The sequence below is a fragment of the Corapipo altera genome, unplaced genomic scaffold (genome assembly GCF_003945725.1).
Source record: "Corapipo altera isolate COAL_440 unplaced genomic scaffold, ASM394572v1 56, whole genome shotgun sequence".
Lineage (NCBI taxonomy): Eukaryota > Metazoa > Chordata > Aves > Passeriformes > Pipridae > Corapipo > Corapipo altera.
In genome coordinates this window covers 11,258,800-11,272,506 of record NW_020884896.1, presented here as the reverse complement: position 1 = coordinate 11,272,506, position 13,707 = coordinate 11,258,800, and the positions used below count along the sequence as shown (strand labels likewise).

Sequence of the window (13,707 nt, the reverse complement as noted above, 5' to 3'; positions counted from 1 at the left end):
TGGGGATAATAAAATACGGAAAATCTCTTGTTCCAGGCTGTCTCCTGTGTGGCTTCCATGTGTGCCTCAGCTGATGGGCATTCCCTTTCTGCTTCACTGGGCTTCCAAGCCTTCCCCTCCCTCGGTCCCTCTGTCCCCTGAGGCTGGGCACAGAAGTTGTAGCACAACCCTTGCAGTTCAGTGCTGTCTGCTACATCAGTCTCTTCAAATCTTACCATGTGCTGGATTGCCCCTTAACAGGCAATCTCTGGGTGGAAAGGAATGGAAGCTTGGGGCTGAGCCAGAGATTTCTCATGTAACATGAGATATTGTGACATCCTCTGGGACAGAGGGCATTCAGTGCTCCTGGCTTCAGGTTTGCATTCTACCATCAAAGAGTCCTTCAGAATCGCAGTGAAAACTGAGTGTTGACTACTGGGATAGTACCAAAATTCCTGAGCAAGAGTCCTTATGCCGATTAGAGATCATGAGAACTTCAGTTACCCACACCTGCAGGTGGAAGACAATATGCCCTTCCATGCAGCCTTCACTGCTGTCATATGGCTTCACCCGTGCCTTGGGTCCTCCCTGGAAAAAGGTCTCTCCTCTGTTCCTGGCTGAGATGTGCCACCGCCCCTGAGCTGGGCGGACACGTGGGGCTCTGCTGCCACCACACGGGGACATGCAGCATCCTGGTGGTGCTCGCTCGGGCCCCATTCAGCAGTCAGGATCTTGGTAAAATGACAAACAAACAGATTGCTTTAGAAGATGAGAATTTTTTGCAGTAATGATTTTTGTAGTTTGTTCCTAACAAAATCTAAAGTCTGTACAGTTCTTACCAGGCAGTCTTTGAACCATAAACAGCATGAAAGACAGAAGAGATACTTTCCCTCTTCTGCTGAGTATGACTGAATCTTTATACAGAACCTAGGAAGGGTTTCAGGAAAGAAAGATGTACTGTGTAGTTTCCCCCTTTGGTTACCAAGTGTTATGGTGGGTGGGTGGTTAATGAGGCTTAATGAACCAAGTAGCTGACAAAAAATGCATCTGTTTGTTTATTTGCAGATTGTGCTGGCTGTGGAAGAGACATAAAAAATGGGCAAGCATTGCTAGCTCTGGATAAGCAGTGGCACCTGGGGTGCTTTAAGTGCAAGGCCTGTGGGAAGGTCCTAACCGGGGAATACATCAGCAAGTGAGTAACCTCTGCACCTCTTCTGAACTTGTGGCACGAGCTGCAAACAAAGAAGAGCTTGCAGCAAAGTTCAGCTTTTGGAATCCTGTTTTGACCTCCTTTCCATATGCACCAAAATCTTTGTTGTCAGTGAGAGCTGAGTTGGGAAAGTAAACTGCCAAGTGGAAATGAAAGGTGATGTCGAATGATAGCAGTCTATATTTAAAACCAGTATGAAAGGGGGTATATCTCCATGTTTCTTAGGATTAGGAGGATTAGGTGGATTGCTGCATATGTTTTCTGTATTTGCCAGATAAAGTGTTGTGCCATTTTGCTTTTCAACACGTGATTTTGAGGAAAAAAAGTAGGAACCTGTCCACTTCTTGCCTTTGCTAGAAAATAGAGTAACCTTGATGATGTGATTGACCTGACACTGTATTTCTCATCTCCGTATAAGAAACTAATGAAAAGGGTTTTGAGTGGAAGAAAGTACAGAGAAAGAGAGTGGGGAAAAGTGGTATAATAATAAAACAGAGGGAATGAAGATACAGTCTCTTTCCCCCCCTTCAAGCATATAACAAGAGAAGAAATAAGGAAACAATATATGTTTCACAAACCTGCCATTCAGCTGTGTATACTATTTCATAAAAAGTAGTGTTTGTAATTTCTCAAAAAAAAAATTGGCATCTGAGAAATACTCCTAAGCTGACTAGTGTTTCCACTTTTACTTAATGTTCCATGTTCATACTAAAAAACTACATGACCTTACACTTCAAAGCAGTTGCTTATAGCCTTGCAAACTACCAAAGATTATTTTTTTCTGAACAAAAACTACCTGCCAGTGATAAAGACTGTGTTCTCCTCTCATCCCCACAGACATAGTCCCACTGATTCCCTATAATTGCACCTGTAGGTCTAGAGAGTCTGCTCTAAATAATGAGATTTATTTTAGTGGTTTGTACTGGATGCCTTTTCTTGATGGGAATTTAAGGAATAATTCTAAGAGGCACTAGTGAGAAAGATTTTTTTTTTCTTCTAATACAAACTGTTTCTCTTGAACTCTCTCCATTTGCCTGTTGCTGTGTGTAGGAGTTCCAGATTGAAGACAAAGGAAGAGTGTAAGTTACACTGTAAGCAGTTTATTAAAAGGTTGTTTGTAATTTGTGGATTTTCTTTTTCAGAGATGGTGCTCCTTATTGTGAAAAGGACTACCAAGTGCTTTTCGGAGTCAAGTGTGAAGCATGTCACCAGTTCATTACTGGGAAAGTCCTAGAGGTAGGTGTTTTGTAAACTAGAGTTTAAGAATTGGGCCATGTCCCCTTATGTCCTCATGCAACTGCAGAGAATACAAAAATTCTCATAGGAAAGGGTTTTCAGCTGATTTTAGAGCAAAATTGCTTATTTTGAGAGTGGTTTAGTTTTGCAGTCATCAGGAAAAGTATGTGATATAGAATTACTTGCACTAGTTTCTGTGGATCTTTGGTTTCTAAGTTTTTCTTTTCATGGTGATCTGCAAAGTCTGCAGATCAAATTGCACTGCTTTATTCTGTGTCAGATATAATATATTTATAGGAATAATTTGAGAAGTGGAAGTGTATTTGGCAACCATAAGTATCCTGAAGCTTGCAACATGAGATTTACACATGATCTGAATGATGAAGAGAAGGTGAGAGGGAGAAATGTGCTGGAGAGGTAAATTATATGTTCAGAAATGAGAAGGCAGAAGCCATCTGAACCACCTCTTTTGTTGACTCTTATTTGGAGTCCTCAATATTCTTATTGAAACCAGTCAAATCTTTTTAGATATCTTTAATTGTTGGTGCTGATCTTCATCTCCCATGGCTGTCATAAGTCCCCTTTGAGCTGGAATCCTTGAACTTTGCATGATCCCCCTGTGTCATTAGTGAAATGTTTAAGAAGCCAAAATGCAGAGGACCTTCCTTCTCACCTTGTCACTGAGATATGAGGAGCAAAACTGTTATCTTTTCCCTGTAGGAAACTCTGTTCAATGAGCTTTGAGCTCAGGTCTGGAGCTGGGCTGTATGTTTTTCAGTGAATAACTGAAAATAAACCTGAAAATGTTACGAAAAATAAAAGCAGCTGGAATTAGCTAGTGAATGTGTGTTACAGGTTCTCTTCTTTGTGTCCCATCTACTACAGATAGAAGTCTGCATCAGCCCTCATATGAGAAGTTTCAGGTTGTCCATAAAGTGGTTTAGTTATGGAGGTCTCTGTGGTACAGCATTCAGAATATTAACTGGCCACCGATGAGATACTCAGAACACCTGGTGCATTTGTCACTGCATCTACTAGAAGGAAGTACAGTTCTTTCATTAGCCAGAGTCTGTCTGCCTTCTTTGCAATGTGTATCCAATTCCTTTGGAGACCCATACAGATAATTATTGAGAACAGCCTGAGTTTTCTCTTGAGTAGGAAGACATGTTTCTGGCTTTCTTCTTCTGGTCTGCTACCATCTGTTTATCTATTCCTGTCTGCTGATGAGTTTTGCAATTTAATGTTATGTATTGGTGACACCATAGTTGCATTCCAGTGCAGGAAGCACTGCAGGAGAGAAGTAATTGGATTTGTGAGATTGGGAAACATAGAATAATTTAGAAAGAATTCTAAAATTATTTTAAGTGTTTTATTTTAAGATAGGTACTCTAACCTACGAGCAACGCAACCTATTGAGAGGCATGGAGATGGAAATTATAAAAGGGAAGGTTATTGGAATCTATGGAAAGCTGGGGAAAAATAAGCTATTTCTATCTGGAACCCTTTGTGTAGTAGATGTGAATATGGCAAGGTTGCACTGATGTTATTCTTCCTAGCATCAGTGAGGAAGAAGGCTAGATCTTTGAGGGGATCATCAGAACTGGATAGATTAAGAATAAGGAAAGATTAGTTCAACTGAGCTAGAACTTGGCTGTCCATGATACTCTAAGCTAAAGTTTGGGTTTTCAGAGACATTGTGTCCTGGGCAGAACCTTGATGCAGTCATTTTGGCCCCAAGCTTAGTTTCTCACTCCATAGTTCTTAATCTTCTGATGGCTGTTTATTAGCAGAAGATGAGACAACATTTTGCTTCAGCAATGAAACATGTCCAACCTCTTGTGTCTACCTGTTTTAAGAGTTAAAATCAGATTAAAAAAGATTTTTCCATTTGACATAGTCCCTGCAGAATCAGAATTTGCTGATGAATTAGAAACAGACCCTTTGAATGATCTTGTCAATAATGGAAACATTATTTCCAGTGGAAACATAGGTTCTGTTTGGACTAGAAATTTTATTTGAATATTTGTGGCTTTCACTGATTATCAGAGACATAACCCAAAATACTGCAGCAGAGGGCAGCAGTGGTTCTCAGTATGTAACTAAACCCAAACTCCTCTAAGACCTTGCAGCTCTTGAAAGCTGACTGCTGTCTGAAACGTGTAGATTGACCAAGTCCTTAGAAATTTTCACCAAAAAAATTAGTGCTGTGTATTCAGGGAGGCTATTCAGACTTTGGCTTAACTGCATTACAGTATGTATTAGCAGCCTGGATAGTCCATGATTAGTGTTCTCCAGGTATCATTAGGGAATGCAGATGCAGGAGAGACATCCAAATACTTTATGTCCTTAAGTGGTGCTTGAAAGTTTAGAAGACAGCTAACATTCAATAATCAGAGGAGTTTATCAGAACTGTAGGCTAGTTTCTTGGCTCATGACTATGAGATATGCACAGTTCCAAAGGGGCAGGATTAATGCCTCTAAATAGGACTAAAATAAATCAAAACTTAGCATGAGAAAATCCTGTGTCAGCACATGTGTCCCCTTTGGGCAAAAAAAGTTAGTCTAAAGGATGGGGTCAGAGCATGACATAAATCCTCTGGTAATAACGGAGATGAGGGGTCGGAAGCAGCCACGGGGCCACAGAAGATAGTTCACAGAACAGGATACCACAGTTCAGGGAGGGCTGCAGTCCTGTTTGAGGCAGGACAATTAACAATCTCCTTATCCGGTACAGGAAATCACCCACAACCTTTCAGTACACCTGAAGTTTTAATTTAGATGAAGATTGAAAATCTCCCAGAAGGATTACTGTCTTCCCTCTTTGTTTTCTTTGGAAATGTTCCTTTGGCAAATTTGAGGATTTTTGATGATTTATATCATGCAGATTGTCTCTTGTCCTGCTGTTTCCCTATTGGGAAGGAAACCACATTCTGGGTGTGAAGTATCACATTTATAGGAATTGTCTACGTAGAGGTTATGACTGCTCAGCCCAAGTTATACCTACTAACATGCAGTAAGAAAAAAACTTAAAACACTTTGTGTTTTGCCTTTGATAATAAAAATAGTTGTAGTAAATGTCCTGCAGTAAATGTATTGATCAGTATATTCAATTTTGTTAATAAAATAGTTCATTATGTCAGAAGCAGAGTATACTATCTCGTCATCTTCATCCAAAGAAATTATTAGAAGAGATTGGAGGGAAATATCTGATAAATTGTAGAAACTTCCCTCTAAAGGATCAGAAGTGATTAGCAGTAAGCATTTGTAGTGCGGCTTTATTTTCTGCTTATTCTTATTACATCTAAGACAGCCTATAGAAAAACTGAAGGGAAATGAAAGCATGAAACTTAGCTATGGATTCACAGAGGATGGTGCTGTCTATTTTACTGGTAAAATACTACTTCCTTTTAATTTAAAGAGAAGTTGCGATTTTTGAAACACTTCAGACTTGCAGTTCCTGCTCATTTTGTCCCTCAGTATGTCTTTAGCACTTCTGAAAAATCAGGCTTTCAGTCTCCTACAATGAGCAGCCAGCAAGAGAGATACACACTCCTGATGTGGACCTAAGAGTCTTCATCTCAGAAGCAGCTGTGCTGTGCCCCTGGTCAGCACCTCAGCAAAGCCTGTCAAAAAGGTCGAGCTTTGGTATCAAACCTTTAGATTCAAGCCTTGAGAGGATGGACTCCCTCCAACCACTCTGTAGAGGTGATCCCTCTGCTCAGTTAAGAACTGCATTACTAGAAAGAGAGTACCTATTTTGCTAATATCCACAAATCATGGAAGAATGCTTTTTTTCTTCCCCTAGGACATAGATCTAACAACTTTCAATAGCCATGAAAATACACAAGAAAAATAATATGTGCATTTAAGTCAGCTCAGATATTTCTGACGTAATATTTGGCACGTAACTTTCTGTGACAAATAGTCACAGACGACAGATAAGAGCATGGCAACACAATAAATGTGGTAAGCGTCCAATGAGAAATAGATATTGCAACTTTCTTGAGCATACTGGATACTTTAATACTTGAGTGTTTCAGGAAATGTTGTCAAGGCAACAGAGATCAGTGTTCTTCCTTGGATTTCTCCATCAGAAAGGAATCTTTAGTAATGAAAAATTACTCATTTCCCATTAACTGGTGAAAAACATTTTTAGCAGGCAGTAACACATAGTGAGAGTGAGGACTTCTACACACACTACACACACTTTTCACTAAGCTTTGGCTTTCGTAGCTTCCAGGCTTGCCCTTTGAAAGATGTCTGTCTAATCATAATCCTGAAAATTTCTGTTTAGATATGCAACTCCACAAATCTAAGTAAACTGCAGCATGTATTTAGCCATTTGAAAGATGTTGGCCTAAATAATTTTTGTCTAATGTAGTTTCCATGCACAATATAACTATTCCTCCAGGGCTTAATTCAAAAAAATTGAAATAGTTGAGAAGCTTCCCATTGACTTAAAAAAATGGTGGATCATGCCTATATCTATGATTTCATCTTTGTTTATCTAAAGTGTTTTACAAAACTTCCAAGTAGAATTCTTTTAGTTCTGCTGAACAAAGATGAGGCCAAAAACAGGTGGATATTTTGCATGAAATCAAATAGAAAGTTTGAGAATAAGATTGAGGTCTTACAATTTTCACTTTTTTTTGGCTGTAACTGATATGAACAGGATTTGATCGCATAATCTAGAGACAGAGATGTATATATCTGCTCTCAAATCCCTCAACCATCTTGCTTCATTACCCATTTATTTTTATAATACTATCTACTTAATATTAATTGGCAAAGAAAAAGCCATTGCGTGATTTCTCCTAGCTGTGCATAGCTCTAGTTCCTGTTCTGAGGGGCTGCTCCCTGCCCTGGGTTGCAGGGCACTGTTTGCTTCCTGTGCACTGTTGAAACTTGCACCTCGCCATGTAAGCAGTGGCATAGTGCCATTTTCACAGATGGACCTGAAAAGAGAAATGCCAGGGCACCAGGACGTTCCCTTGATTTCAGCCAGCAAGGTCAAGTCAAGTTCTATGTTCGTGACACTGTAATTTATGCTGAGCTTCTGATTTTAAAGAGGAGTAGTAATTTAAGATGTGGTACTTAACGTGAAGGAGGTTTAGTACTTGTAGATACTGTTACTTTAATTACCAGAATTTTGAGATGCCTCATCTGTGCTGTAACTAACTCTGAAAGATGTCAATTCTGAGACACCTTGACTTCTGAAGTTAGAAGGAAATAACAATAAATGTGGGAGGGAAAAACTAAACAAATGGCAAAAGCTGCTACATTTGTCTAAGAAAATTGTATCCATATTTAAGAGGCAAAGCATGTGAGCTAGAAGTGCCTATCAGTTTCTTCAAGTGTTGTTTTCAGAGCTAGATTTAGAAACCTGTGCTGTGAGGGATTCATAGAAGTTTCTGCTTATTCTTACCATGTGAACGAGTCTGTTTCCAAATAAATAAATAAATGGCAGATGGCAGAACAACCTTGCTGGTTCCCATACGAACTGTAAATTATTTATTTGAACCATGCCTGCCTCTGTTGTTAAACTGTTGCTTTCTGGCAACACTTACCCATACTAGCAGCTTTACTCGTGTGAGTATTAGCATTCAGATGCTTCAGTTGATCGGCTTTCAAGGAAACTCAGTAGCCTGTATGTTTGTCTATTTTAGGAAGTCTTAGGCTCGTAGCTCACCTGAAAACATCAACCTTCTCTGCAAAGAGGACAGAATTTAGTTAGGTACCTCAGTACAGTCATGCATCTGGTCTGGGTTCTTAGAACACTTTCTAGATAGAGGAGCTATGTAGAGAATCTCTTAACACTAACAGAGATTAATTTCAATTCCATTCAGAAAGGTTAAATGAAAGACTAGCATATATTCTTCTGCTGAATGGAGCATTTAGCAAGGCTGTTTTCATAGCAGTTATGCAGGAAGTATCACAAAATATGTCATTTACTGGATTTTAATGATGCAACCTGTACTGGTAATACAGGTTGATGTGAATGAAAATCCTAAACACTTTTATAAGTGAAGCAATTAATGAACTGAACAAAGACTGTTGATAGGATGGATCCAAACAGGTTTGGTGGTATGTTTAAGTTGTAGTAAAATAATACCCCTGAAGAATGTATTACCATTCTGTTTTCATAGCACTACTGGTTTGGGTGTCTTATAAGACTTGGGAGAGACTTTGCTTGCAACCAGTATCTCCCGGTTGTCATCCTCATTGTTATCCATTGTCATCCTCACACACTGTAATAATCCAGGGGAAAAGGCCACAAAGCATATGAGAAGCAGCAGCGGAGCTTAGTGCATGCTTTGTTAGTTCTGTGATTTGCTTTGTTTGTGTTTCATTTTACTGCTGTTAGAATAAATGAGAAAACATGACCATGTTGCTTGAACATCCCAGGTAAATGATAAGAAAAAGCAGAAGCACATGCTGTGGTCATTTGCCCTCTTAGTCAGCATTTACTGCAGATCACAGGACCTTTTCAATTGTGGAAATTACCTGTGAGAGATCAGGTAGGGTCAGTGCAGAGGGCCCATTGAAAACTCATAAAATGTTCCTAGAGTGTATCTGAAGCATGATTGTGCTCCAAAATGTGCAAACAGGATAATATGATACATGTACCAGTGTGAGAAGTGGCCCCAGCACCCTGCCTGCCTTAGTCTGAATTGGGCTAGAATACAATCTCACTGTAACTGTTTCTGACAAAACTAGATTAACTCTCAGGAGGCTGTATAAATTCTTCAGAAGCTGTGGAAGTAATATTTAATAACTTCTAGAGAAAGAGAGCACTGAGTTCATACTCAGCAGATGCCTCTCCCCAAGGGAAAAATGTTCTGAACTGTGTCAACATCAAATAGTGACACACAAAAGTGATGAGAAATGGTCCTGCCCCTGCCTGGGCTGGTGTTCTTCCCCCTTTTCCTTTTTCAGAATGGGATGGCCGAGTTGCTGCCCGAGTGGGTTTAACGTGCAGGGAGGGTTATTTGCTTGTTTTGGTGGGTGTGTGCAGGAGAGGCTGAGTGGGAGCAGAGGAGGAGTGAGGCTCAGGACTGGGTGCAGCTACAGGCACTTCTCTGTGAGCTGGTTCGGTGAGCACGCACACCAGCTGCACTGCGCTCTGCTGGGGCTCGACTCTGAACGGAGGTGGAGGAATTCTGCCTACTGGGCTGAGGAGGGAATGGACTTGGATTGAAAAATTATTGTCAGAAGGTAAACGCCTTCCTGTGAAATTGGATACGAACTGGAAGGGGTCATGGCTTTCTGGGGGGAGGAGAGGGGAGTGCAGCTTTGTGATGTGGCTGAATAGCAGCCAGTGGGATCATAATAGGGTACTTGAACTTTTGTTCCTGTGCACCAGAAGGATTTTTTAAAAATTAGATAAAGAGAGTGCAGCTTATATGTTTTTTTAAATACCAGGAAGAGAGGAGAATGGTACAGAGCTTGGGCTGTTTCTGATTGCAACTGATTGCTGATGTATGGAGAAACAACACGATCCTCTCAAAGAATTCTTGATATAGTTTCCTGGCTTTTTTAATCACTTTGCAGACCTGTTGCATAAAAATTGGGTTAGTGTTTGTTTCCAGTTTCCTTGCCTGTTTGCTGAGAAGGGTGTTTTATCAGTCAATGTAGAAAGCTGATTTTTTTTTTTTTTATCTAATGTGAGGTTTGTTTGCATAAAAATGGGGAAATGTTTAATAATAACTCAGGATATGGGTGAGTGGTTCAGACAGGTTGTCTGTGTAGCTGAGTAGCAGCATAGATTTAACTTCATTTTAGACTACCCTTCCCTGATGAAAAATATGCTACTGTAATTGCCAAGAACACCACACCATGCACAGGATCAAAAATCTAGAATAAATATACTTCCAGAAAAATAATGTAAGTCACTTGATATAAAAATCTAACAGGATTTTTTTGGTGATTTTTCCCCTCCACCTCCATCAAAACATTGTATTTGGCAAGAGGGGTATCTGTAGTTGGGAAAGACCTCATATATACAGATGACAAAAGAGTATCTGAGGTTGACAGAGCCCTAACAGAAGTTCAGTTGCTATGGCAGCATAATCACAAGGCATTAACTTCTCAGCAGTGGTTTGGAAACCATCCTTCAGTCAATTTGAACATCAGTAGAAAGGGGAGGAATGTTAAGAGGATGTAGAGATGGTGAATAATAAGAGCAGGTTGTAACAAGTAATTTGAAAAAATAGCCTATTAAAGCTTCCTTATTGCCACAGAGGGATTTGTGAACTCTTGCAGGTGCTTATAAAATTATGCCTTATCTCTGTAAATTGCTTTTGTGACCACAGTGGTGCTGATTAGGATCTGTATTTCCTAGCAAAGCATCATTAATGTCTACCTTTCTGATTTATATATTCTCTGGTGTGTTTCTTGCACTAAACATTACTGAAAAACTTCAGCAGATTGATCCAAATTCTTTAAAAATTACATTTCAGTAGCGTCATTTATAGTAGCATAAAATTTCTTGCCACCATAAACAGCATTTGTGATATAAGCCATTGCATGTATTCCAGTAACACACGACACTTGAAACAAGTAGCTTTATCATGTCTTAAAGATGCACAGAACACATACCAGTTTTTAGGAGAAGAGTAACTTACCTGGATGAATTTACTGTTCATGTTACATAGCTGTATTAAGAGTTGCTTGGTTGTCACTGCAGAACACATCTTGTTCTGCTCTTGGATCAGACTACTTCAGGGAAAACATAATACTCTATTTTTATTTAGTAGTCCACATTGCTTCGTCTGCCCATATTCTAAAACTTTGCATTGTGCTGGTGCTACCTGCCACAATCACCCACAACAGAGATATAAAACTAATAATGATCCCTGCACCAAAGAACTTAGACTAAACCCAGAATTTTCTCCAGCATCATAGTCTCACTGGCAGTTGGGATGTGGTGATAGGGGAATGTGACAGTGCACTCTGCAGCAATATGAAATTATTTCAGCCAGTTACCTTTCGTTCTTTTTGCGGGATTGTGATTTTTCATTTTTAAGTCCTGCTTTAAGTCTTCCTATGAGTGAAGAGTTTGCAACTGACTTTTGGAAGACCAGGATAGGACTTAGACTATCTCCCACAAAAAGTAATTGTAGGGAAGAATGCAGCAATAACGTGTTTGAAACTTGAGAAGTGGAGAAGAGCCTGTTGGGGCAAGTCTGTAGCTCTCACCTGCTTGTAACAGGCTACATCCTGGTATTGTGCCCAGCGTGCGCTCTGTGAGGACTCAGTCCCTTCCCTCTTTTATCTGCTTCATTAGGGTGCTTTCCTGGGGAAGAAAACAAAAACAAAAACAAAAAAAAAAAAGGAAAGAAAAACAAATACAAACCCAAAAGATATGTTTGGAATCTGCAGGGGCTTTGAAGTCCGCAGAATTAACACCTGTCTATGCTGAGCAGGTGTTTTACAGATGAAGAAATATGATCAAATGAGTATTTTATGGGTGATTAAATGTTTGAAATGACCACCTGGAGCACAAGATGGGTAGATTTTAATTACATGTTCATGCTACATTAGAAGATCATCTAGGTCTAATAGTTCTTTGGATAGATACCTGGGATGAATGACATTTATTACAAAGCCCTCTTTTTAAGAGGAAAAATAGCACATAGCAAGAGATGCACCTTTTCATCACCAGTAACACAGAGACTCCAGCATTTAAACTATCTGTAAAATTAGCCTGGGATTTTTTGTGGTTTGCAGAGGTCACTGAAATGAGTGTCATAAATCATTTGAATATAAGTTAAAATGGTAAGAAATTGACTTTTACAAGTAGAATTTGGAGAGAGATATTTTTTTATGCATGAAGATGGATTTACTGTTGCTTAGAGTAGTACTTTAGAGTAGTACTTTACTTCTGTAGAGTAGTTGCATCTTGTCTGGAAAATGTTTTTTTTTCCAGCAATGAGGAGAGTAAAAACTGAGGCAGTAAAAAACTTTAAGAAGATATATCTCACCATCACTCTTGAACTACTGCTCATTAGGCAAAATCATAGAGACCCTTTACTCAGTTGAAAACCAAATGGCAGAAAATATTGTTATATATCCATTTCTGCTTTATGTCCATCAGCTCTTTCCTGGTCATCACTACAGTAATAATGTTGGAATAGTTTTTCTGTGGTAACCAGAAATCTTGATTTTTATATGGAACTGAAGAAGACAGAGTAGGGAGAAAAATCCCTGTATCTTGGCTCTGAAGAACATACTCTGATGGGATATTCATGCCAGCAAGGATCCAAAAATGTACTTGTGTAGTTTTGCAGCTGTAATGGGAAATCACGTGTATCAGCAATTAGAAGACTGACGAATAGGACAAAAAAAAGGACTTCTGCCAAAAAGAAAAGACTCTGCTTTTAGTATAGCATGTGTTGGTGGTCTGACATGTATTCAAAGTTGTTCTGTTTGAAAAAGAAGCAAGTATTTTTCTGCACTACCTATCCACTGGTTACCTTGATGGCCTTTGTTGTTTCCATTTTAGATTTAGTGTAATGTAAACTCTTTGGCCAGAATTACAAAATGAGGATTCCTGAGGAGTGTCTGGATGTAGTCAAATCGAGGCTCATAACTGATATGGGTGACTCTGGAGTGACTGGGAAGAAAAATATTTGAAGAAAATCTGTCCCTTTCCTAGGTTGTCATCTGCTGTTTGTTGTGACCTGTTGTTGGAAGAGGTTTCCGAAGGTAGCAGGTAGCACTGCAGTTAATTAGGGATAAAACTCGTCCTGTAGACTTTTTAAAGCATTACCAGAGCAGACTAGTTAGAATAGGATCAGTTTGCTACAAGGGCTCTAGTCACTAACAGGAAAAATATCCCCTGCCCAATTCACACATAAGATGTTCCCCTATTAGAATAATCTGTGAGTCTACCATGTACAAACTAGCATAAATTGAGTGTTGCATGTCTACTTTGTTTCTTACAGGCTACTTTTGTTTTCTGTTCTCTGGTTATTTGCTGTGGATGTACTGTGTCTGACCTCATGCTTAGTTCCTTTCTCCCCTCCTTTGGCCCTTGCAACTTTTATTTCTCTGTTGTTTTTGGGACACTCCCTCTGAAGTGAGTGCAGATATCAGAATGGAGCCCAAACTTTGCTAAATTGTATGCCAAGGCTTGCACAGATCCTGAAACATCCCTCTGACAGGCAAGTGGAAAGACAGTTCTGCGTTAGATGAACAAGAAAATTGGCAACAGTTATTTAGATCTAGTGCTGTGCTACATGGAGGTCTAGCCGGGCTGGGAGTCTGAAAATTTAAGTTCT

At 39.5% G+C, this 13,707-nt stretch overlaps 1 protein-coding gene across 22 annotated transcripts in view; it reads left to right on the top strand.

The window, feature by feature from the left end:
- Nucleotides 1-13,707, top strand: part of ABLIM1 (actin binding LIM protein 1) — a 199,220-nt gene that overhangs the window by 121,921 nt on the left and 63,592 nt on the right. For all 22 annotated transcript variants that reach the window (XM_027648216.1, XM_027648231.1, XM_027648230.1 and 19 more), the window contains 2 exons: nucleotides 1,045-1,171; nucleotides 2,332-2,425. In XM_027648216.1, coding sequence (XP_027504017.1) covers nucleotides 1,045-1,171; nucleotides 2,332-2,425 — 221 coding nt within the window. The remainder of the gene's footprint in view (nucleotides 1-1,044; nucleotides 1,172-2,331; nucleotides 2,426-13,707) is intronic.